Source organism: Entelurus aequoreus, linkage group LG08 (genome assembly GCF_033978785.1).
Source record: "Entelurus aequoreus isolate RoL-2023_Sb linkage group LG08, RoL_Eaeq_v1.1, whole genome shotgun sequence".
Lineage (NCBI taxonomy): Eukaryota > Metazoa > Chordata > Actinopteri > Syngnathiformes > Syngnathidae > Entelurus > Entelurus aequoreus.
The window spans coordinates 51,279,839-51,306,244 of record NC_084738.1 but is presented as its reverse complement, the minus strand read 5'-3'; the positions used below and the strand labels follow the sequence as shown (position 1 = coordinate 51,306,244).

At 41.6% G+C, this 26,406-nt stretch overlaps 1 protein-coding gene across 1 annotated transcript in view; it reads left to right on the top strand.

Annotated features, from left to right (window-relative positions):
- The window catches only part of sh3bp5lb (SH3-binding domain protein 5-like, b), a 75,129-nt gene that overhangs the window by 9,478 nt on the left and 39,245 nt on the right, over positions 1-26,406 (top strand). The window contains exons 3-4 of the mRNA XM_062055062.1: positions 11,901-11,963; positions 15,262-15,390. Coding sequence (XP_061911046.1) covers positions 11,901-11,963; positions 15,262-15,390 — 192 coding nt within the window. The remainder of the gene's footprint in view (positions 1-11,900; positions 11,964-15,261; positions 15,391-26,406) is intronic.

The window sequence follows — 26,406 nt, the reverse complement described above, 5'->3', positions numbered from 1 at the left end:
ACTGGGTATATCCCCATCAACAACGTGCTTAATTATTTATGGCAGTCATTATGAGTAATGTGATTGTTTAATTGTTTCAAGTGCAAAAAGAGAAGATCCACTATCCCCAGACTATGTGCCAAGTATATTTGAGCATACCCAGTCACCTCACAAACGAAAACTCAAATGTTCAATGAAGATCTTTGAGAGAAGACAAAATCTCAAGCAGCGTAAGAGAGACCGCGAGAGGGCATTGGCAGCAGCAGCAGCACTTGTCAATATTTCCCAGTCTGTCCCTTGTGAAAATGATCAACTACCCGCTGGTGAAGATGTGGTGCATGCTGAGATTGGAAAAGAAGGCAACTTAATCCACTAGATGTTGAGGGCACCAGAGGATTAGCTGCTGTCCGTATCCATGTAGAGAGAGTTATTGGACTCGCAAGACAAAAGTATACCATGATGGAAAATATCATACCCATCTCTTTATTGTCATCTGATGACAGTGGTTTCACAACATTAGATAAAATTGTACAAGTGTCATGCACACTTACAAATTTATCCGACCCAATTGTACGATTTGAGTAATGATGTTGCATCCATATTTTTTCTGTAATAAATACCAGGAAAGAATCTTACAGAAACAACTTTTTCTGTTTTACTTCCAACTTCTTACAGTTAGGGCAAAACCATCGTTGTGGGACTCGTTTTATGCCAAGACATTTCATGTGGAATGCTTTGATGCTGCAGTTCTCGGATTTACAAACCAACATATCCTCAGTGGGAGGGTTACGGCAGTAGCAAACAAACTCTTCCGAAGCGGATGCCGTGGTAGCAACAGATTGTTCTACCGTGTACACTTTAGCTAATAGCTCTGGCATAATACAACGGAGATAGAAATTGTCCATCTTGGCCAGTTCGTTTGCCAGGAAGGAATCATCAGGAATGATGCGCTGAATAAAGAGTAGATTCTCCTTCCATACGACAAAGTCACAGTACTTCCTGCCAGTACAATACAGTTGTGATTGTACTTGGTAATAATACTGGTGGTCTTCACGTAGCACGCAATTGCCGTTCGATTTCTGCTCCAAACAGACCGCCTTGGACTCACCAGCAACCTCTTCCACTCCTTTATCTTTGATGCAGAAGGGACACTTAATTTCGAGGCACCCTTTGCCACAGCAGTCACACGAGAGTAGCCCATCCGGTGATGCGCCAAAATATGGACGGTCGGCAGACATGTGGAATCTGGTTTCGTCAACGTTTAGGCCAGTGTGCCGTATTAATGTCTCCACGGCGAACAGGGATGCTGCTGAATGTGAACATGTTTCACCCAATCCAGCCATGCAGGTACAGTGGCAGCACAGGATCTGACCATCTTTCGCTATTGCTACCAAAGGTCTGAGGGGAGGATCATTCATCCGTTGAGAGTGTTTTACCTGAAACAGATAATATGACATACCTTATATTATTATCAGTCCCTAATTTGGATATAATATACAAGGCTAGACCTCTTACTGTCCATTTATGCATATTTTTAATTAATAATTTTCTCATGAATCATTCATTAAATTAGCCTGAAAATTTAAACCTGGTTCATTTTGACCAAGAAACCAAAATGAATTATCAAGCATGAATTCTAAAAATTATTTTTGTAGAAACTGTTTCATAAGCTCTATACTGAATAGTTGGAAATTATGTAATGTTGTTTTATTGTAGGAATTAATTTCTCAGATTTCAAAATGAAGCTCCTGGAAACAGTTTTTTACAAAGCAATTTTTGATAGAATTTTTTTATAATATTGTTTGGTCACATCCTTAAACTAAATACGATACATTTTCAGGCTAATCTTTTATTACAAAAAGCCCCCTGTTCAAAAATGCTTAATTAAAAAACTGTTTCACAAAGTCTATAGTAGTTTTTTGAAATTATGTAATGCATAGAGAAAAATTGGAAAACTTCAATATGAAGTTTGTGAAACAGTTTTTTAATTAAAAGCATTTTTGAACAGGACGCCTTTTGTAATATCAATCAATGTTTATTTATATAGCCCTAAATCACAAGTGTCTCAAAGGGCTGTACAAGCCACAACGACATCCTCGGTACAGAGCCCACATACGGGCAAGGAAAAACTCACCCCAGTGGGACGTCGGTGAATGACTATGAGAAACCTTGGAGAGGACCGCATATGTGGGTAACCCCCCCCCCCCCCCCCCCCCCCTCTAGGGGAGACCGAAAGCAATGGATGTCGAGTGGGTCTGACATAACATTGTGAAAGTCCAGTCCACAGTGGATCCAACACATCAGCGGGAGTCCAGTCCACAGCGGGGCCAACAGGAAACCATCCCGAGCGGAGACGGGTCAGCAGCGCAGAGATGTCCCCAACCGATGCACAGGCTAGTGGTCCACCCGGGGTCCCGACTCTGGACAGCCAGCACTTCATCCATGGCCACCGGACCTATGCAACTCCCCCTCGCAAGGGACAGGGGAGAAGAGGAGAGAAGAAAAGAAACGGCAGATCAACTGGTCTAAAAAAGGGGGGTCTATTTAAAGGCTAGATTATACAAATTAGTTTTAAGATGGGACTTAAATGCTTCTACTGAGGTAGCATCTCTAACTGTTACCGGGAGGGCATTCCAGAGTACTGGAGCCCGAATAGAAAACGCTCTATAGCCCGCAGACTTTTTTTTGGCTCTGGGAATCACTAATAAGCCGGAGTTCTTTGAACGCAGATTTCTTGTCGGGACATATGGTACAATACAATCGGCGAGATAGGCTGGAGCTAAACCGTGTAGTATTTTATACGTAAGTAGTAAAACCTTAAAGTCGCATCTTAAGTGCACAGGAAGCCAGTGCAAGTGAGCCAGTATAGGCGTAATATGATCAAACTTTCTTGTTTTTGTCAAAAGCCTTGCAGCCGCATTTTGTACCAACTGTAATCTTTTAATGCTAGACATAGGGAGACCCGAAAATAATACGTTACAGTAATCGAGACGAGACGTAACGAACGCATGAATAATGATCTCAGCGTCGCTAGTGGACAAGATGGAACGAATTTTAGCGATATTACGGAGATGAAAGAAGGCCGTTTTAGTAACACTCTTAATGTGTGACTCAAACGAGAGAGTTGGGTCGAAGATAATACCCAGATTCTTTACCGAGTCGCCTTGTGTAATTGTTTGGTTGTCAAATGTTAAGGTGGTATTATTAAATAGATGTTGGTGTCTAGCAGGACCGATAATCAGCATTTCCGTTTTCTTAGCGTTGAGTTGCAAAAAGTTAGCGGACATCCATTGTTTAATTTCATTAAGACACGCCTCCAGCTGACTACAGTCCGGCGTGTTGGTCAGCTTTAGGGGCATGTAGAGTTGAGTGTCATCAGCATAACAGTGAAAGCTAACAACGTACTTGCGTATGATGTCACCCAGCGGCAGCATGTAAATACTAAAGAGTGCAGGGCCAAGAACCGAACCCTGGGGAACTCCGCACGTTACCTTGACATAGTCCGAGGTCACATTGTTATGGGAGACGCACTACATCCTGTCAGTAAGATAAGAGTTAAACCAAGACAAGGCTAAGTCTGACATACCAATACGTGTTTTGATACGCTCTAATAAAATATTATGATCGACGGTATCGAAAGCGGCGCTAAGATCAAGAAGCAGCAACATAGATGACGCATCAGAATCCATCGTTAGCAATAGATCATTAGTCAATTTTGCGAGGGCTGTCCCCGTAGAGTGATTTGCCCTGAAACCGGATTTAAAAGGTTCACAGAGATTGTTAGTCACTAAGTGTTCATTTAGCTGCTGTGCAACAATTTTTTCGAGAATTTTGGAAATAAACGGAAGGTGGGAGACCGGTCGGTAGTTTACCATGAGGTCAGGATCGAGGTTAGGTCTTTTGAGCAGAGGATGAATAACCGCTTTTTTGAATGCTAGGGGAACAGTGCCGGAGGAAAGTGATAAGTTTATAATATTTAACACTGATGGACCTAATAATACAAACAGTTCCTTGATAAGTTTCCCAGGAAGTGGGTCAAGTAAACATGTTGTTTGTTTTATCCCACTTACACGCTGTAATAATTCCTCTAATGTTATTTCATCAAAAATAGAGAGACTATTTTGGAGGGCAGTGTCCGTCGTATATACAGTCGTATTTGTGTTAATAGAACCCAGTTGTAACTGGGATGCGTTGTCTTTAATCTCCTTTCTAATGAGTTCAATTTTCTTATTAAAGAAATTCATAAAATCATCTGCCGAGTGGGTGGAGCTACTGGGAGGAGTCCCTTGTTGGGTTAGCGATGCTACTGTACTAAACAGAAATTTTGTTGAATTTTTTAATACATTTTGTAATAAAAAAACAAGCTTAACAATGTGAGTTTTCATTAGAATCACTTCAGTAGTTTTTTCACAATCACACTGTTACTTCCACGCGGATTTGTAAACAGACAGTAGGCTCTTCTGTGTGTGCTTTTTCCTTACCTTGGTCATGAGAAGAAATCGATTCTTGTTTGGAATCTGCCATATCAGCCCATCATGCACAAAACCTGCTGTAAAATACTTGTAGGCATCCAGACTCTTGTATGCCTTAAAGGCCTACTGAAATGAATTTTTTTTATTTAAACGGGGATAGCAGATCTATTCTATGTGTCATACTTGATCATTTCGCGATATTGCCATATTTTTGCTGAAAGGATTTAGTATAGAACAACGACGATAAAGATTGCAACTTTTGGTATCTGATAAAAAAAAGGCTTGCACCTACCGGAAGTAGCGTGACGTAGTCAGTTGAACATATACGCAAAGTTCCCTATTGTTTACAATGATGGCCGCATGAAGTGAGAGAGATTCGGACCGAGAAAGCGACAATTTCCCCATTAATTTGAGCGAGGATGAAAGATTTGTGGATGAGTAAAGTGCAAGTGAAGGACTAGTGGGGAGTTGAAGCTATTCAGATAGGGAAGATGCTGTGAGAGCCGGGGGTGACCTGATATTCAGCGGGGAATGACTACAACAGTAAATAAACACAAGACATATATATACTCTATTAGCCACAACACAACCAGGCTTATATTTAATATGCCACAAATTAATCCTGCATAAAAACACCTGCGTGTTTGTTATGCTAGCTCCTAGCTCCTCTGCTAGCTCCTAGCTCCATAGAACACGCCAATACAATTCAAACACCTGATCAACACACACAATCACTCAGCCCAAAAGACCGTTTACCTAACCCAAGGTTCATAAAGCTTATATATTTTTAAAAAGTTACGTACGTGACGCGCACATACGGTCAAGTTATCGAATGTTTAGCAGCCAAGGCTGCATACTCACGGTACCTGATATTCAGCTGGGAATGACTACAACAGTAAATAAACACAAGACATATATATACTCTATTAGCCACAACACAACCAGGCTTATATTTAATATGCCACAAATTAATCCTGCATAATAACACCTGCGTGTTTGTTATGCTAGCTCCTAGCTCCTCTGCTAGCTCCTAGCTCCATAGAACACGCCAATACAATTCAAACACCCGATCAACACACACAATCACTCAGCCCAAAAGACCGTTCACCTAACCCAAGGTTCATAAAGCTTATATATTTTTAAAAAGTTACGTACGTGACGCGCACTTACGGTACGGTACGTGTTATGCTAGCTCCTAGCTCCTCTGCTAGCTCCTAGCTCCATAGAACACGCCAATACAATTCAAACACATGATCAACACACACAATCACTCAGCCCAAAAGACCGTTCACCTAACCCAAGGTTCATAAAGCTTATATATTTTAAAAAAGTTACGTACATACGCAAAAAAAAAGCCAAAGCTGCATACTCACAGTAGCACGTCTGCGTCTTTGTCATCCAAATCAAAGTAATCCTGGTAAGAGTCTGTGTTGTCCCAGTTCTCTACAGGCGTCTGTGTATCCAAATCCAAAGTCCTCCTGGTTAGAGTCTCTGTTATCCGAGTTCTTCCATCTTGACTGCATCTTTCGGGAATGTAAACAAAGAAGCGCCGGCTGTGTACTGTTGTGGCTGACTACGTTCGAAAAATACGTCCATTTCGCACCGACAACTTTCTTCTTTGCTTGCTTGGCTTCCTTCTCCATAATGCAATGAACATGATTGAAACAGATTCACGAACACAGATGTCCAGAATACTGTGGAATTATGAAATGAAAACAGAGCTTTTTCATATTGGCTTCAATGTGGAAGGCATACCCGTGTTCGTCGGGCTACGTCACGCGCATACGTCATCCTCAGAGGCGTTTCGAACCGGAAGTTTAGCGGCAAATTTAAAATGTCACTTTATAAGTTAACCCGGCCGTATTGGCATGTGTTATAATGTTAAGATTTCATCATTGATATATAAACTATCAGACTGCGTGGTCGGTAGTAGTGGGTTTCAGTAGGCCTTTAAGGTCCTTTCCAGTGTACGGAGATGGTGAATCGACGAGGTAATTTTAAATGTCTGGATATGAGAGATCAGGATCAGGCAGGTTGGCTGTTGCAAAATGCTCAGGTGATTTTAGCATGCTTCTCGGTAAAAGGTACGGATCTGTTGTGCCAACAAGGTTCAACTTCTCTCGGTAACGTTTCTTGAACTCTTCATCCAAATGCACAACTTCATTGGATAGCAAATCAGCCATAATTCGGATGAAATCGGTGAAAATGTAGCGCAGAAATCAAACTGAATTTGTACGAACACGTAGGAACGAGCTGACCGGTTGACCGGCAAGATGGCGGCGTAACACAAAGTCACGTGATAAAACCACGTGACTGCAAAGCCTCTATTGTCCGTTTGCGTCCTGGGAGAACAAACCTCACAGTAAGCTGCGAACCCCCCCCCCCCCCCCCCCATTATGACAATTTGAACACTCCTCGCAAATTAACACTTCAAAAGGCACATATTCGCCCCGTTTGTTGACCTACAAAGTATGTTTTTGGGGCGGAGAAGTCCACTGTTTCCCACACATTCATTTATTTGTGGCGGCCCGCCACGAAAGAATTACGGCCGCCACAAATAGATTTTTCGGCTTTTGACTCGCTCGACCGCTGTGAATGTAGCTTGTAGTTACAATTCCGTTGCAGTAGGTGGCGGTAGCCTACAATGCATTGTAACTCCGCCAATAGCACTTAATTCACCTGGTGGGCCAGAAGAAGAAGACGACGACGACGAAGTAAAAGAATAACGGACCGACCGGATCAAAATACGAGGGTAAGACGTCTTGGCAAACAAGTTCAAAAGTGGTCCGAACCTGTGCAGTGTGCAGCACCGACTCGGATTTTCTTAATTTTTATTTTCGGGATTTGAATGCATTTATTTTGAAAAGACAGCTGGAGAGAGACTGGGGAGGGGAGAGAGAGGCTGAGAGGGGGGATTGACGCGGAGCAAAGCGACTGTCAGGTGGGATCGAACTGGGTCGCCGCAGCGGGTGCTCTACCAGGTGAGATAGGTTATAGCTGCAGCGCTCGCGGCCCGTCATATATTTAACGTTAATCCGCGATTTCACCGAGCGTTTCACTGACAGTGAGCAGCCTGACGCTGCTTCATTAACACCGCCGCTGTTTGACTCGGGGGCCGGGGCAGCGCACGCAGTAACAGTCACCTGTTACCATACCGACGAGCTAACGTGTCCAGGTTATAACCCTGTTGTCAATAAACACACGTGGTGCTTCAGATACTGCATTAATACTGAAGCTAATTTGTCCACTGTCCACTGCAGCATGTGAATGCAATGAAAATAATAAAATCTGAGCCAACCAGCTGTTAAAATGTTGTCCAGGTTAATGTTTGGGCCATTAAAGGCCCTTCATTTCAAGATTTCAACTGTGATCGCGCTTTAAACAGGTGACTGACCTGTTCAGATGGGTGTAACTGCTACTGGTCAAATAATGTGAAATAGCATTTAATTTTACATCAATCAATCAATCAATCAATGTTTATTTATATAGCCCTAAATCACAAAAGTCTCAAAGGGCTGCATGTATGCAATGCCTTCTAAATGTAATTATAGATAATAATAATAATAATAATAATAATAATAAATACTGTGTGGTGTTGTAAATAGTCAACGGGAATGATTTTAGTAAGATATAAGCCATGAGCACTACACAGCCAGAAAAAACCCTAGACATTTTAGCTTTTATAAAGTTCGTATTTGTGATTGAAAAAAGTTTTGGTGAATCAAAATTTACGACCGAAAAAACTTATTAACGGGGACGGAAATTTGATCCGGCAAATATAAACAAAACAAAACACCAGCGGACAGTGATAATCGCTCAAAAAAACAAGCAAACCGGGCAGTAAAACATTTTTAAAAATCTGCCTCGGGGGGGCGTTCAGCCTTCTGGAATTGCGTGTCCTTTCTGATTTCAATGCGTAAAAAGATACAAAAAGTGTGTTAACGGCAACACTGTATGTATATATATGATACATACAGATATGATTTATTGGAAAAAAAAATTGCCTACTGTGTGCTGGTGTCTTGCCAGATTTTGTATTTTGCAGAAATACAGAATTTGTATTTCTGCTTTAGGAGCACTTGCATTCAGAGGAGAAGCTACTCTTCCATGTTTAGATAACAGTTTCACGCATAAATAACACACAATGTGTTATGTAGCGGAGGTGCTGGCAGACCCAGCTGCCGGGGAAAAGTGGGTTCGAGCCCGCGCCGTGACAAAATGTGGATTGTTATGATCATGCTTTAATTGTTAAAGATGTTTGGTAAAATCCACCCATCCATCCATTTTCTACCGCATGTGTTGGGGGTCCATGGAGGCAATTAAGCAATTAAGTTAAAAAACAAACGAGCCCATCACATCAAAAATATATCTTCTCGCTGGTAATACTCCGGGACTACAACTGGATCGAACAGTGTTAAAGTTGTAATCATCCAAATATGATTAGCAGCAAAGTGGACGCCCGTCAACGTTGTGGCTCGGAGAGCGAACAGAGGTGACAACAAGTAAGGTAGCTAGATGGTTAGCTAACGAGCAAGCTTGTTTCGGTCTTCCTGATCCTCTTCCCGTCCTGCAACTCAGTGCGGCGTTAAGGCAAGAGGAACAGCAAGTACCTGCAGCTGAAGCGAGCATTCAAAAATTGTGTTTAGATTGTATGTGTTATTTGTTATTAAATATTGTACATATTACATATTGTTACTACCAGTATTTTTATGAATAATTCATTAAAGAAAAATGCAGAAGTTATATTTTGACACTAAAATTCATGCATTTTTGCATACATTTCAAATGCCTAATACACAATGAAATTAGGACAGCGTAAGAATAATGTCAGGGTTTCCCATACATTCATTTATTTGTTGCGGCCTGCCACGAAAGAATTACGTCCGCCACAAATAAAATTTAAAAAAAAAAAAATAATTTAAAATAAAAAATAAAAATATATTTTTTTTTTGTTGTCCTCTCCAGCTTCTCAGGCAAATCATATAGTTGATGTAGATGCCCATATCGGCTGTTCAGATTTACTTTACAAAAGAGAAGTGTAGGATACTTCTCTTGTTGCCTTATTTGTATTTGACTTTATTAAATGTATTTATATTAGAAACACAACATGTGTATATAACAAAGGGTGCAAAGTCTGCAGGCAGTAGGAAACACATGGTTAAGTGTAGGGGGTAAAACTGATGGCAGTCTAAAGTTCAAGATTTTTGGAGCTCTTTGTTCAGTGGATCAGATGTTTGATGAAGCTCTGTGTCTATCTACCACCACTACTATTTTTTTTTATTTGTTACTGACTGTGGCAGGACACCTCTGCCTCTGTTTCACTTTATGTTGCTGGTAAATAATATGGTTGTAGTAGTAGGCTAAAGTTAAATTATTTAATATGCACTAATTAAAGGGGCAGAGCTTTGAGACATTTTAGCTTTTATATTTTATAAGATATATTTTTTGTAAGAACCACAATTAATAAATATATTTCAGTGAATAACTTATTGTTCAAATCTGTATATAAATATGTACATAAATTGTTGTAATTATATTGTAAAATGGATGGATGGATGGACGTTTAAAACAAAACTGTTATTATTAATTAGTAAGTATACATTTTTTGAGCCTTTTTAGAGAAAATCAAATCATTGTAGTTAATTATGCAAATTACTTGATGATGTCATGTGACCACGCCCATAGCCACGCCCCCACCGCCACAGGTATCTTGGCAGTTTATGGGAAACACTGAATGTGTATGTTTCATTAGTCAGTAGACAAAAAAAATGTTCATTGAAATCATCCACAACAACATCGTTATTCATACGTTATTTAGTGATGTAAGCATTCAACTTCCAAATACAAGGTCATTGACATGTAAACTAGCAATTTAAAATAATTCACTGCATTGATCGTATTATCATTGAATAGTTTTTGTATTCCTCTGACAATCATTATAACCGCAAGTAACATTTAAAAACATTACCAGCAACAACAAATAGCAGTGGAAAGTTGTAGTCATCTGTTAGATCCAGAGCTTGGCAGTTACTAGCGCAGGGCTATTCAACTTTATAATTAAGAGAGCCACAGTTTCAAGAGCCCAAGGTCTCAGAGGCCGAACATCGAAATGTGGATGTTTTGTCAGAAAGACCCTCCACAGGTTATATTTCTTTGAGACCATGTATACTAAATTGTAAAGTCAACACATCGGCTTAGGGCAATAAATGTATTATTCTGCCTTTCCTACTCGTTTCCAACAAAAGCTCCCGAAGTTTTGCTAAGGATTGATGTTGCTTCTTTTGCATTCTTTTCCTTCCTCAGTTTTATTTCTTTACACTTCTTCCTTCATTTGAGGTTTGTAAGACTGAAAAAGTATAACGTCCATTATGTCTTTTGCATAAATAATGTCCGTTTTGTATTTTACATGAATAAAATATAAGGTTTAGTGTTAATACATTCACACGATAAACTACGAATGTTTACACATGTAGAAATTAGACAACATTGCACACACGAAACATTGCAAACACTGTATATGACGTATCACAGTTAAACCTACACCTCTATGTCGCCTTCTACTGGTCAAATTTATCACTACTTCCATTAAACGAGTTTGAACGGCAAAATTACTCTCAGACAAAAAAAAAACATGACCACGAAGACAAAAGACATCACAAAGTCAGCAATTTTAAAACAAAACAAACTAAATATCTTTATGCACAATATCTACTTAAAAAGATTGGACCAAGCTTTGTGATGAAGCTTACACGCTGGGATTTTTATTGTTGTTGCTGCTTGTCTGGATCAATGTGTCGGCAAACTCAAGCGCTTGCTCGGGGCAGAACATTCAGACTTTGTTGTTCAGTTGTTAAAAGTAAGATTTTTGCAATTTATTAAAAACATTTTTTTTTCAGGGTTGAATGAGTAGTCTTCTACTCACCCCACTGCTGCTTCATTGTGACACATACGCCTCACTCATTAAGGTCGCGGGGTGGCGGGAGTACTGCTTACATGATCAACCCTCGTTTGAATGGTTTCATGAAGCCACCACCACCTTCATTGGGGTACCACAAATAAAATAAATGGATTGGGGAAACACTGGCATTGGCTTTATGAGCCGGAAACAAATGTTGCTTAATAATCCAACCGCACTACTCAACCAAACTTTTGCCCATTTTTCAAAATATCAACTTCTGAGAAGATGATACATTTGTTATTGGTTTTTAACATAATTCCACAAACACAAAATACCCACAAAAAATCACAGAAGTTAAATCAGCGTGTGATCGCTTAAATTTTTTTAGTGTGGTCGTTTAATCAAGTCTTAAATAGGTTACTGATTTTGGCATCCAGTATTTTTTTTTGTTTTTATATCAATTAATATTTTCAATTGAAAATGTTCAATGATCACTGTCTGATTAAAGTGTAGCCTAGTAACATCCTCAGGACTTTCCCTGTGCTTAACAGGAGGAACTGGAGCACCTCAACCAGGCCAGCGATGAGATCAACAAGCTTGAGCTTCAGTTGGATGTGAGTATGCAATACAAAATATATATCTACCAGTTGTCACTTTCAATTGACAATAGATCTTGCGGTGTACTTACACTTTGAGCTTCACTAATTACCAAAATTCCAGCACGTGTGAGTGGTCTAATGCAAGCTCAAGTTCATAACACTTCTTTGTCATGATTGGAATGTGGGTACAGCACAAAAAAGGGCACAGCATAATTGCACATACAGTCGTGGTCAAAAGTTGTAAAGAACATAACGTCATGGCTGTCTTGAGTTTCCAATAATTTCTACAACTCTTATTTTTTTGTGATAGAATGATTGGAGCACATACTTGTTGGTCACAAAAAAACATTAATGAAGTTTGGTTCTTCTATGAATTTTTTATGGGTCTACTGAAAATGTGACCAAATCTGCCAGGTCAAAAGTATACATACAGCAATGTTAATATTTGGTTACATGTCCCTTGGCAAGTTTCCCTGCAATAAGGCGCTTTGGTAGCCATCCACAAGCTTCTGACAAGCTTTTACTTGAATTTTTGACCATTCCACTTGACAAAAGAGGTGCAGTTCAGCTAAATTTGTTGGTTTTCTGACATGGACTTGATTCTAAAGCACTGTCCACACGTTTAAGTCAGGACTTTGGGAAGGCCATTCCAAAACCTTAGTTCTAGCCTGATTTAGCCATTCCTTTACCACTTTTGACGTGTGTTTGGAGTCATTGTCCTGTTGGAACACCCAATTGGCCCAAGACCCAACCTCCGGGCTGATGATTTTAGGTTGTCCTGAAGAATTTGGAGGTAATCCTCCTTTTTCATTGTCCCATTGACTCTCTGACATCACATAGACAAAGATAAGACCTTCTGGAGGAAAGTTCTGTGGTCAGATGAAACAAAAATGTAGCTGTTTGGCCACAATACCCAGCAATATGTTTGGAGGAGAAAAGGTGAGGCCTTCAATCCCAGGAACACCACGCCTACCGTCAAGCACGGTGGTGGTAGTATTATTCTCTGGGCCTGTTTTGCTGCCAATGGAACTGGTGCTTTAAATGGGACAATGAAAAAGGAGGATTACCTCCAAATTCTTCAGGACAACCTAAAATCATCAGCCCGAAGTTTGGGTCTTGGGCGCAGTTGGGTGTTCCAACAGAACAATGACCCCTAACACATGTCAAAAGTGGTAAAGGAATGGCTAAATCAGGCTAGAACTAAGGTTTTAGAATGGCCTTTCCAAAGTCCTGACTTAAACGCGTGGATAATGCTTAAGAAACAAGTACATGTCAGAAAACCAAAAAATTTAGCTGAACTGCACCAATTTTGTCAAGTGGAGTGGTCAAAAATTCAAGCAGAAGCTTGCCAGAAGCTTGTGGATGGCTACCAAAAGCGCCTTATTGCAGTGAAACTTGCCAAGGGACATCTAACCAAATATTTATAATTGCTGTATGTATACTTTTGACCCAGCAGATTTGATCACATTTTTAGTAGACCCATAATAAATTCATAAAATAACCAAACTTCATGAATGTTTTTTGTGACCAAGAAGTATGTGCTCCAATCACTCTATCACAAAAAAATAAGAGTTGTAGAAATTATTGGAAACTCAAGACAGCCATGACATTATGTTCTTTACAAGTGTATGTAACAATTTTTGATCGCGACTGTACATGCAGATTCATGCTCACAACGTAGCAAAATCCGAAATTAATGTAATGTGATTGATTACTCCTCACACATTAAATAATAAATATACCATAGAATGACTCAAAAAAACCCAATCCAAGGCACATTTGCTCACCTGCGACTACAATTGTGTGCTTAATAAATATGTTTGATTTATGTGATTGCTCCTTTCACAAGTAATAAATGACAGTCACCACTTTTCTTAGTAGAAATAATTAGGACAGCTCAAAATACACTACAAATAATCCACAAAGCCTGGAAAACTGCGGTAATACAGCAGTAAAGGGCAAACGAGAGTCACTTTCAATGCTGACACGATCCTTTCTAATTTCGCAGATGGTTTGACCGCATGCCGGGCATTTCTCCGCTGAAATCCTCCGACACCGTCGACTGTTTAGCTTGTTGGCTACCTTAGTTCTGAGTAAAAAATGGCAATGAAAGAGGGACAGGGCAATTTATTGGAGCTAGATCTAATCCCGTACTTTCCGGGCTGTAGAGCGCACTGGTATTCCAGCCGCACCCACCAAATTTTTGAAGAAATATATAGTTTTACATACATTACCCGCACCGGACTATAAACCGCAGATATATCCTGGTACGAAAGATTTTGAAAACGTTTATTGACGTATCTTATTTTTCCAAACGGTGCCTGTCACACGACAGTAAAACGGTTGATCAAACAGAACAGAAGTCGTCCTCATGGACCCACTACCTGCATAAGCTGTCTCTCCAATTAGCTGAAAAGACCCAATAACACAGTAACGCTTTGGTGAATTTACGAAACTAAAACAATACAAAAATAATGCCATTGTAGGTTAATAATACTAACACGAAACTTGCAAACGTGTTAGCATATTTGCTAATGCTAAAGATGCTAGCTTGATTACATTACAATAGCACATACAAATAAGCATGAAAACACTCCTACAGACATAACACATGGGACGGTTTAGTAAGTATGAATTGTTATATTATAAAACTTACAAATGTGGCTTGGAATGATGAATGAAGAGTCCTTTCGAGCAGAAATGCTATGAACGGTTATACTTCCAGTTCAAGTCATTTAAACAAGATGTACATTTTCAACCTGCCACACCTGTAGTGAGTGAATTTGTCCCAAAAATGGCGCTACAGCACAAACAATAGCACACCTTTTTCGTGTCTTTTGAAAAGTATTTGTTGAATACAAAACATTATGGCCATTAGCGAAGAAAAATCAATAAATTAGCCACACCATTTTATAAGCCGCAGTGTTCAAAGTGTGGGAAAAAGTAGCGGCTTATTCTCCAAAAAATATAGTAGATGCGTTACAAAAGTCAATTTTGTTGTAAATCAGTGTTTTTGTTAGGGGGACTGTTTAGAACGTTAGATGCACACAGGAAATATTGTACTACAAGTTGACCAATCACAGCCTTTGCCGTCCTCGTTGCGAGGTTAGATTTTTTTAGAGGGGCACGCAGGAGGTGTTTGGAGGGTGGGAGCCAGACACGTACACATAATCCAGGCTTAGTGTGAGCGTAGGCAAGCGCGAATTGCGCCCAAACACCACTGTATAAATCAATTGTGCGTACACCTTTAATCTTTACTGAACGTCATATCACAGCTCACTGTAGTAGTTTATATTTTCCATACTCTCTTAAGGATGCAAGGTCCAGCTACAGGAAGATCCTCACAGATTCTGCCAGGAAGCTGAATGCTCAGGGTTCCCAGCTGGGTGCCTGCATTGAAAAAGCGAGGCCTTACTACGAAGCACGCAGGTTGGCCAAAGAGGTGTGTTTATCTCATGTAACTACATGTACTATATCTTGTGCTAATCCATGTTTCATTGAAAAATAAGCCTTTTCTGACACATCTTGCAGAGTGTGACAGTGTCGGTTTTACATATGATACACATGAGCAATTGACTAGGGTGGCATAGTCTAGATCAGGGGTCACCAACCTTTTTGAAACCAAGGGCTACTTCTTGGGTACTGATTAATGCGAAGGGCTACCAGTTAGATACACACTTAAATAAATTGCCAGAAGTAGCCAATTTGCTCAATTTACCTTTAACTCTGTTATTATTAATAATTAATGATATTTATCTTTGTGGAAACACTGATCATCTTAATGATTTCTCACAATAAATATATATAGAAACAGATAAATATCAATATGCAACACTTTATTTTTATATTTTCTCTAAGTGCACATTTTTCAAATTGAACATTTTCAAATGATCACTTCTAAGACAGTCTTGTGAAATCACAATATCCCATTTTAACTAGCTAGCCACTAACATTTTTTAACAAATCATGAATTACTTTGCACCATGTTTGTACAAATAATAACTCATGTAAAATACAAAAGTAAACTCTCAAATTTTTAAATCATGTCACACTTTGAACTGGACACCAAATCTGTTATCTGTTTCTTTGTCAGTTAGTGGGAAGCCTGGCATTGCATGCTGTTCACTAGTGTGTTGTACTCTGGTGTGTAACTTGACACTGCAACTCTGAGTGAGTCTTGCAGATGTGCATCAGTGAGGCGTGTTCTGTGTTTGTTCTTGATGAAGTTCATGTCAGAAAAGGCTGATTCACAAAGATAAGATTTTTCCTCATTGTTTGCGGAACCTTCTTAATCTTTTGGACATATTTTCACAGCAATCTGGCCTTAAGCTTAATTATGATAAATGTAAAATGTTAAGGATCGGAAATCTAAAGGGAACGTCCTTTCGAATGGAATGCAAAGTGCCTGTTTTGTGGACAGATGGACCAGTTAACATACTTGGTGTTGTTGTCCCAGAAAATCTGGAAGATCTAGGCTCAGTAAATTATGATAATCGACTAAGAAAGCTAGACAAAATTATGCAATTATGGAAAGGGAAATCCCTAACCTTGTATGGTAAAATGTCTATTGCCAACTCGTTAATTATTCCTCAATTTATTTATTTGTTTTTGTCATTACCAGCTCCATCACAAAACCTTTTTAAGATTTATGAGCGGAGGGTCTTCGATTTTGTCTGGAACGGCAAACCAGAAAAGATTAAAAGAAAGGTTTTGTACAAAGAGTATGAATATGGGGGCCTGAAACTTCTCAACCTTGAAGCTATGTGTCTGTCTTTAAAAGCATCAATTGTTCCAAAGATGTATTTAAACATTGAGTGGTACACAAATGTCCTGTTGGACAAAAAACATATACTGTATCAAAAGAAATTGTATCCTTTTTTACAAGTGATCCCCTCCCAGAGAGTCTGCTGGGAAACATGGCGGGGTTCATAATAGATACAATCAACCCATAGTGGTGTTTTCAATTTTATGTGCCGGAAAAAAGAGACGATATTTTGCAGCAGTTAATATGGATGAACTCTAATATTGTAATAGATGGAAAGCCTTTCTTTTGGAAAAATATGTTTGAAAGAGGAATCATTTTTGTCAATGATATTATCAATGAGAATGGTAAAATTATGAAGTATGATGAACTTAGAGCTATGTATGGTGATGCTTGCTCAAGCTTTTCATTTTATCAACTAACTGGAGTAATTGGGAAAAGATGGAAACAAATAATTAATTATGGAACTACTAAATTATTAGTTTGTAAACCTCTAATAAGAAATTCTAGTTGGCAAAAAGGAACTAAAATAAATAGAAAAATATATAATTTCTATTTAATAAAGAAATCTTTGAAGGCTGCCTCATACAACACAAATGGAAAATGGGAGGACTTTTTTGACTGCCCGTTGCCATGGGATGTCTTTGTTTTGGGTGGAAGTTGAAAAAATGTGTTTAAGGATTGGTTTGTTTATGAAGCTTAATGTGGTTTCTGTTATTTTAGGAGAGTTCATTGACAATCATGATTTAGTCAATTTAATTATAGTACTCGGTAAAATGTTTATTTTTAAGGCCAAAAACAGATATTCACTTAGTATTACTTTCTTTAAAACTGTCATAACGTGGACTGTGAGGGTTTTGTTTTCCCAAGATGCAAGAATTGGAACGGACGTGGCGTGCAGGTAAAGACATAGTTTAATTATTACTATAAACTACAAAGTACAAACAAAAGGGTACAAACAAAAGGCGCGCACAAAGGCGGAGAACTATGAACATTAAACAAAAACTTACGTGACAAGGAACTGTGAACATGGCATGAATGTGTGATGTCGCCAGGACGAACAACAGAAACAGAAAAGCCTATATAGTGACATGATAAGTGAAAACAGGTGCGTGACTAACTGTGAACAGGTGCGTGACATGACAATGTGAAAACGTGAGACAGGTGTGTGTGACTCCAAACGTGGAACAGGTGAAACTAATGAGTAACCATGGAAACAAAACAAAACCAGGAAGTGAAACCAGGAACTAAAAAGTGTCCAAAAACCAAGCAAAACAAAAACAAGATCAACACAGACATGACAGAGCCCCCCCCTTACGGACAGATCCCAGATGTCCAAAAAACAAAACACAAAACAGGATCAAGAGTCATGGGAGGGCGGGAGGGGAACATGGCGGTGGGTCGCCAGGCCAAGTGGCCCCGAATCCACCGAGGCAGGATCAGGTGGCGGCGACGCGTAGACCGCCGCTGTACCTGACGAGGTGGGCGACCCGGGAATGGCCATATACATGGCCGATGAGGAGGTGGGCGCACTTGGCGTGGCGGACGACCAGGCAGTGGCCACCTTCGTGGCAGACGAGGAGGCAGGCGTGTCGTCATCATGGCAGGCGGCGAAGCTTGGCGTGGCGCGTCAGGCGGCGAAGCTTGGCGTGGCGGGTCTTTGTCTTGGCATGGGTGGTCTTGGCCTTGGCGGTCTTGGTCTTGGCAGCGTGGGTCATGGTCTTGGTCTTGGCGTGGTTGGTCTTGGCGTGGTTGGTCTTGGCGTGGCGGTGCTTGGTCTTGGTCTTGGTCACTTGGCGGGTCTTGGTCTTGGTCTTGGTCACTTGGCGGGTCTTGGTCTTGGTCACTTGGCGGTTCTTGGTCACTTGGCGGTTCTTGGTCTTGGTCACTTGGCGGGTCTTGGTCACTTGGCGGTTCTTGGTCTTGGTCACTTGGCGGTTCTTGGTCACTTGGCGGTTCTTGGTCTTGGTCACTTGGCGGGTCTTGGTCTTGGCTTTGGTCTTGGCGTGGGGCAGCCACGGGCGGCACTTGGCGGCGTGGGGCAGCCACGGGCGGCACTTGGCGGCGTGGGGCTGCGACGGGCGGCACTTGGCGGCGTGGGGCAGCCACGGGCGGCACTTGGCGGCGTGGGGCAGCCACGGGCGGCACTTGGCGGCGTGGTGAAGCTGCGACTGGCGGCACTTGGCGTCGTGAAGCTGCGACTGGCGGCACTTGGCGTCGTGAAGCTGCGACTGGCGGCACTTGGCGTCGTGAAGCTGCGACTGGCGGCACTTGGCGTCGTGAAGCTGCGACTGGCGGCACTTGGCGTCGTGAAGCTGCGACTGGCGGCACTTGGCGTCGTGAAGCTGCGACTGCCGGCACTTGTCGTCGTGAAGCTGCGACTGGCGGCACTTGGCGTCGTGAAGCTGCGACTGGCGGCACTTGGCGTCGTGAAGCTGCGACTGGCGGCACTTGGCGTCGTGAAGCTGCGACTGGCGGCACTTGTCGTCGTGAAGCTGCGACTGGCGGCACTTGTCGTCGTGAAGCTGCGACTGGCGGCACTTGGCGTCGTGAAGCTGCGACTGGCGGCACTTGGCGTCGTGAAGCTGCGACTGGCGGCACTTGGCGTCGTGAAGCTGCGACTGGCGGCACTTGGCGTCGTGAAGCTGCGACTGGCGGCGCTTGGCGTGGAGCAGGTACTGGCGGCGCTTGGCGTGGAGCAGGTACTGGTGGCGCTTGGTGTGGAGCAGGTACTGGTGGCGCTTGGCGTGGAGCAGGTACTGGTGGCGCTTGGCGTGGAGCTGGGCGTGGAGCAGGTGGATCTTGGCATGGTCGAAAAACTGGTGGTGGTGGTCGTGCTGGTGGCTGTGGCTTGGCAGGTCGAAAGACAGGTGGTGGGGGTCGTGCTGGTGGCTGTGGCTTGGCGTGACGAAGCTGACCCGCCCCACCTGAACAATTCCCAGCCCTAGCCCCCCCCTCAAGGAGCGGATCCCAGACGCGCTCCCCGCGGTCTGGAACCGTCTTTTGGGGTGGGTGGAGGGAAGTCGGGAGGGGGGTAGAATCCTCCCCTCCAAACTGTCCAAAATGTCTTTCATCTTTTCCCACTTGGATTTTTGTGGGTGCAGAAAAAGAAACATTTCGTGGCATGGGTGTGGCATGAAAATCAGATAGCTTGACATGACTTGTTCTAATGTCCAAAAACATGTTCTGATAAAGTTTAGTTATTGACATGGAGTCTTTAGTTGGGAGCGGTTGACTGAAAAGAGAGTTGAGGAAAAAAAAATCTTTGTCTGTGATGTCATCCTCCGGCGACGGCGTGACGTCATCCTGGAGAAGCCGGGCAGGAAGCAGCCTGTTTCCGCCCGGAGGAGGAGGAGCTTGCGGGAACAAAGCCACCCGTCCCCTCGCAGAAGTCTTCCCAAACGCCCTTCGTCTTGGGCGTCGCTTCCGCGGCTGGGGCGACGTGCCAACGTCTTCGGACCAAACGGAGCTCAATGGCACCAGTTCTCCATTTGGCCCCCACATCAGGTCTCTGCGCTCCACGGAGGAATAGTGCAGCGTTTCCTCTTCCATCGCACGCAGTACCGCCCACGCTCCCTCGTCCAAACCTCTTGCGGAAAAACTTTTTGATGCTGGCGACATTCTGTCATAACGTGGACTGTGAGGGTTTTGTTTTCCCAAGATGCAAGAATTGGAACGGACGTGGCGTGCAGGTAAAGACAAAGTTTAATTATTACTATAAACTACAAAGTACAAACAAAAGGGTACAAACAAAAGGCGCGCACAAAGGCGGAGAACTATGAACATTAAACAAAAACTTACGTGACAAGGAACTGTGAACATGGCATGAATGTGTGATGTCGCCAGGACGAACAACAGAAACAGAAAAGCCTATATAGTGACATGATAAGTGAAAACAGGTGCGTGACTAACTGTGAACAGGTGCGTGACATGACAATGTGAAAACGTGAGACAGGTGTGTGTGAGTCCAAACGTGGAACAGGTGAAACTAATGAGTAACCATGGAAACAAAACAAAACCAGGAAGTGAAACCAGGAACTAAAAAGTGTCCAAAAACCAAGCAAAACAAAAACAAGATCAACACAGACATGACAAAAACATTTATTCAGTATTTTCTAACTTTAGAAAGTTACATGGTTGAAAACGATAATGATGCCAAAAAACATTTAAAAAAAGATGAGAAGTCCTCAAAGGCTTATTTTGAAAGTATAATTATGTTTATAGATTATATGATATCTGTTGTTGTGTTCCCTAATTTGAGTGACCTGGACATAATCTGGACTGTACATTTATATAATTTATAAACAAAATTATTTTGAAAATGTAATTTTGTTTATAAATTATATGCAATCTGTTGTGTTCCCTAATTTTTTTCTGTGTACATGAATGAAGGTGTGTGTTGCTGAGTCCGACTTGGACATTATCTGGACTGGGCCTGGTTTAAAAAACCCTTTAAACAAATCTAATTTTATTGACAACCTGGGGCCGTACTTATCAAGCTTCTTAGAATTACTCCTAAGAAGTCTGCTAAGAGTTGACTTAAGAGTAAATAAATTATTCGCTGAAAGCTGCACTTAAAAGTTAGTTATCAAGCGTCTTACTCACACTTTCAGCGAAGTGTAGGACTGAATCTTAAGTGTCACACTCAGAGCTGAATTACGACATTACTATGTGCCGTAAACGGAATTTTAGGTGACGTCATTTCTGTGTCCATAGAAATGACCAATCACGGAAGGGAATCCCTTGTCTAAGAATAAAGAAATATCTTAGAAATATTTAAGTGGACAATGGGAGTGTATATTTTGACAATAAACTACAAAATAATACAAAACAAACAAACAATATTGGCAATGAATCAAAAATAAATGTTTCCTTTTTGTTGCACCTTTCCTGCTTCCTGCTCCCAGACCATAACAAAGAGGCAGGGGAGACACTTCTCCAGGATGTATGCTCGGGGCAACACCCTTCACTTTACCCGGCAGTGGGTCTCCACAGCGGACGACTTTAGAGTGAATGATGAGTCCGGCGATTAGTTGCAAATCTTGCTTTATTGATTGCTTGCACACAGCCAATCCAACACAAAACAAACTAGTCCCCGCTCGCACTCACAATACCGCTCCCTCTCTTCTCTCGCCCACACACTCACTGACGTCACTCACCTCACATGCTGTAACCTAGCGTATGTGTGTGCCACACACATACGCTACTCTCATAACATTTTCTTTCCAATTCATTAATTAGGCAACTAATTTGAAACTGGTGTGGGTGGCTCTATATATACTAGTCCACTGCAGCCACATGCAGAAATCAACAAGGAATCGAAAATTATTAAATCTGTGACAAAAATAATACCTGCTCTGTCTAAACGATACCGTTTGATCAGCTGCTCGTCATCAAACAAAGATGAACGTTCGCGCACGTCTCTCGCCTCAGTACCATCCCCTGCTGGCAACTCTTAACCACTTAAGACACCTCTGAAGGTCTTATAAATATCGTGGAGAGTAGGAGTGATTCTTAGACTTAAGAACGTTGATAAAAAGCTTTTATTCTTAAGTTTGAGAGTAGGACTAAATTTCGCAAATTTTCAGGACTTAAGTGTAAAATGGCACTCTAAGAAGCTTGATAAGTACGGCCCCTGGTCTGTTGAAGATAAGGCCCTTTTTAAAAAAATAAAATAAAATAAGATAAATAAATAAAAAACATTTTCTTGGATAAAAAAGAAAGTAAAACAATATAAAAATAATTACATAAAAAATAGTAATTAATGAAAATGTTAGTGGACCAGCAGCCTATACAATCATGTGTGCTTCAGGGACTGTGTCCCTTGCAGATGTGTTGTCTATGTTGTGGGAACCAGAATATTGGTAGCAGAAAGAAATAACCCCTTTTGTGTGAGTGGGTGTGGATGAGTGGGCATGGGGGAGGTTGTTTGGGTTGATGCACTGATTGAAAGTGTATCTTGTGTTTTTTCTATGTAGATTTAATTTAAATTTTTTTTTTTTTTTTTTTTTTAGAACAGGCCCGCGGGCGACTCATCTGGTCCTTACGGGCGACCTGGTGCCCGCGGGCGACCTGGTGCCCGCGGGCACCGCGTTGGTGACCCCTGGTCTAGATTCATATCGCAACCAAAATACTACTCACAAATTAGAGGTGGAATGGTTCACAAATTGCACAGTTCCAATCTCATTACGGTTTTGTGCACGGTTTTTGGTTCAGTGTACAATGTTGTTCTTTTGAACACCCTAGAATACCACACAGTGCATCTGGAAAGTATTCACAGCGCTTCACTTTTTCCACATTTTATGTTATAGCCTTATTCCAAAATAGAATCAATTAATTTTTGTCCCCAAAATTCTACACCCAATACTCTACAATGACAATGTGAAAGTTTTGTACATTTTTGCACATGTATTAAAAATCAAAAACTCAAGAAATCACATGTACATAAGTATTTACAGCCTTTTCTCATTTCTTTTTTGATGAACCTTTGTGTTTTTGAATATGAAGCCACAAGCTTGACACACCTATCTTTGGGCAGTTTTGGCCATTCCTCTTTGCAGAACTTCTCAAGCTCCATTGGGTTTGATGGAAAACGTCGGTGCGCCGCCATTTTCAGATCTTTTCAGAGATATTCAATTGGATTCAAGTCTCGGCTCTGGCTTGGCCACTCGTGGACATTTACAGAGTTGTCCTAAAGCCATTCTTTGATATCTTGGCTTAGGGTAGTTGTCCTGCTGAAAGATGAACCGTCGCTCCAGTCTGAGTCCTAGAGGTTCCAAACTTCTTACATTTACGGATGATGGAGGCCTCTGTGCTCATTGGGAACTTCAAGGCAGCAGATTTTTTTGCCTTGAGTCAATCCTGGCGCGTAGGTCTACAGACAGTCCCTTTGACTTCATTCTTGATTTGCTCTCTGCCATGCACTGTCGTGCGGGACCTTACATATACACAAGTGTGTTGTGACACGTCTTGTGCCGTGGGGTTCTTTCAGGACCGACAGACTGAACGCCAAACGGTTTTGCCAGGTTTTATTTGAAAAAATAAACGAAAGTCTACACCTGCCGCAACATGTCTTCCTTTGATGGTCCTGGAAACCCACCTGACAGCCTAGGACTGTCACATGTGTATTTCCAAATCATGTCCAACCAACTGAAATGACCACAGTTGGAAACCAATTAAGCTGTAGGAACATCTTTAAGTATGGTCAGTTGAAATAGATGCTACTGAGCTCACTTTTGAGTTTCATGGCAAAGACTGTGAATATTAATGTCCATGTGATTTCTTAGTTTTTTATTTTAAATAATTTGCAAAAATTGAAAACAACTTTTTTCACATTGTCACTATGGGGTTTTGTGTGCCAATTTTGAGGACAAAAATTATTTTTTTTCCATTTTGGAATAAGGCTGTAACATAACAAAATTTGGAAAAAGTGAAGCGCAGTGAATACTTTCCGGATGCACTGTATATTTTCAATCAGGGACATGCGGCCATGCTCTGCCTCAATTGCCATGATGGAAACACCCCCCACAAATGAATAATAAAATAAATATTAATATTTTCCCCAATAAACTGTGTTATTAATGTATTTTCTGTAAAACTAAAATCTCATTTAGTTGAGTAAATATCACACAACTTGCACACAAAATCGATCGTGAGGCTTCTGTGTGTAACGTCTCTTCACCGCCTTACTTGTGTGTATGTCAGAGAATGCGAAAGAGGGCATGACTTACTGCTTGTGTGCTTGCTTAATGTTGCTAAATTAATGTTTGTAGATACATTTTTACACCATGAATTTTTAGTTTTAACACTGTACTTTACACTACAGCCTGTTTTTAATGGAAACGTCATTATTATTCTTGGGGGATTTTAATGCAAGAGTTGGGAGTGACAGCGGTATTTGGAATGGTGTGCTGGGGCAGCATGGCATCAACCGCTTCAAAGCAAATAGGATACGACTCCTCGGTATTTGTGCTGAACACAGACTCAACATCACCAACACCGCATTCCAACTGAAAAATAAAGATCCAAGCACTGGCACCTTATTGACTATGTAATTGTCAGGCAGTCAGATTTGAGAGACATCCAGATCACTGGACGGACCTTTGATTGATCATGACCATGCTCAAAATTAGGATTCGTCAAGCAGTACGCATCCAAAAGTCTACCAGACAGAGGCTGAATTGTGCCCGGCTACAGGATACGGAGGCACGCAACATCTTTCGTCGTTCCCTAGCTAATCAGATAGAGAACATTGAGTCTCTCCTGGAAAGAGATGCTTCGACAGAAGAGAAGTGGTCATCTCTCAGCAGATCACTCTACGAAGCTGCAGCCCAATCCATCGGATACAACAGGAAGAAACATCAGGACTGGTTCGACGAAAACTCCACATATATCTCCACTCTCTTCACTAATATGCATATGGCCCATAAAGCCTCACTCAATAACCCAACCTCTGTTACCCTTTAACACAACTGGCAGTTATGCAGGAGAGAGGTACAATGTGTCCTGAGACTACTTCAAAACCAGTGGTGGGTATCCAAAGCACAAGAAATAAAGTCACATGCAGACAGATATGACATGCATAATTTCTATTATGTAATTAAATCCACCCATGGCACAAAAACCCATCCTGTATGCCCACTTCGAACTGCTCATGAATCCTCTCTCATTAGGGATCCAGCCCTAATTGTCCAGAGATGGGGAGAACATTTTGAGGCTTTGCTAAACTAGCAAGCCTCAACTGACATCTCAGTTTTGGAGGAGCTTCTAACCCTACCCTCCATCCAGAGTCTTGACCTTCCACCTTCCTACTACGAAGTCCATGATGCCATAAGGGCATTGAAAAACAATAAATCACCTGGGCCTGAGTCCATTCCTGCGGAGATCCTGAAACAGGGGGGGTACCTCTGTACCAGAACAATCCACCAGTACATCTCCCTAGTGTGGAGGGAAGAGAGCATTCCCCAGCAATGGAAGGATGCTAACATTGTCACCATCTTTAAAAACAAGGGAGACAAATTAATCTGTGGAAACAGCAGAGGTACAGCTCTCCTCTCTGCTGCTGTAAAAGTCCTGGCAAAAATCATGCTCTACAGACTCATCAAAACATCACTGAAGCTCTGCTACCAGAATTCCAGGCTGGATTCTGGAAAAACGTAGTGTAGTGGACATGTTCTACACCTCACGGCAGCTGCAGAGAAAATGTTGCGAACAGAAGCAAGACCTGTTCATGGCCTTTGTGGGTCTATCCAATGCATTTGACACCGTACACCGTGACCTGCTGTGGAGGATACTCATGCACCCGGAAAAATGTGTGAACATCCTGCGGCACTTCCATGATGGGATGATGGCCAAGGTTACAATAAGTGGACGAGAATCTGCTCCCTTTGTGGTAGCGACTGGTGTGAGACAAGGTTGCACCCTTGCCCCGGTTCTCTTCAACATCTTTCTCCTATGTGTAACAACACTTCTGCACAAGGAAATAGAGGAGGAAAGTGGGGTGCCCTTGGAATTCAGGCTGGACGGGAACCTATTCAACATCAGAAGATTCCAGGCAAAAACTAAACTCTAGTCTGTCCACATACTGGAACTCCAGTATGCTGATGACTGTGCCTTTGTAGCACACACACCAGAAGCCCTTCAGGCCACTATTACAGCTGCACAAAAGGCATACAACAGAATGGGACTGCCTATTAA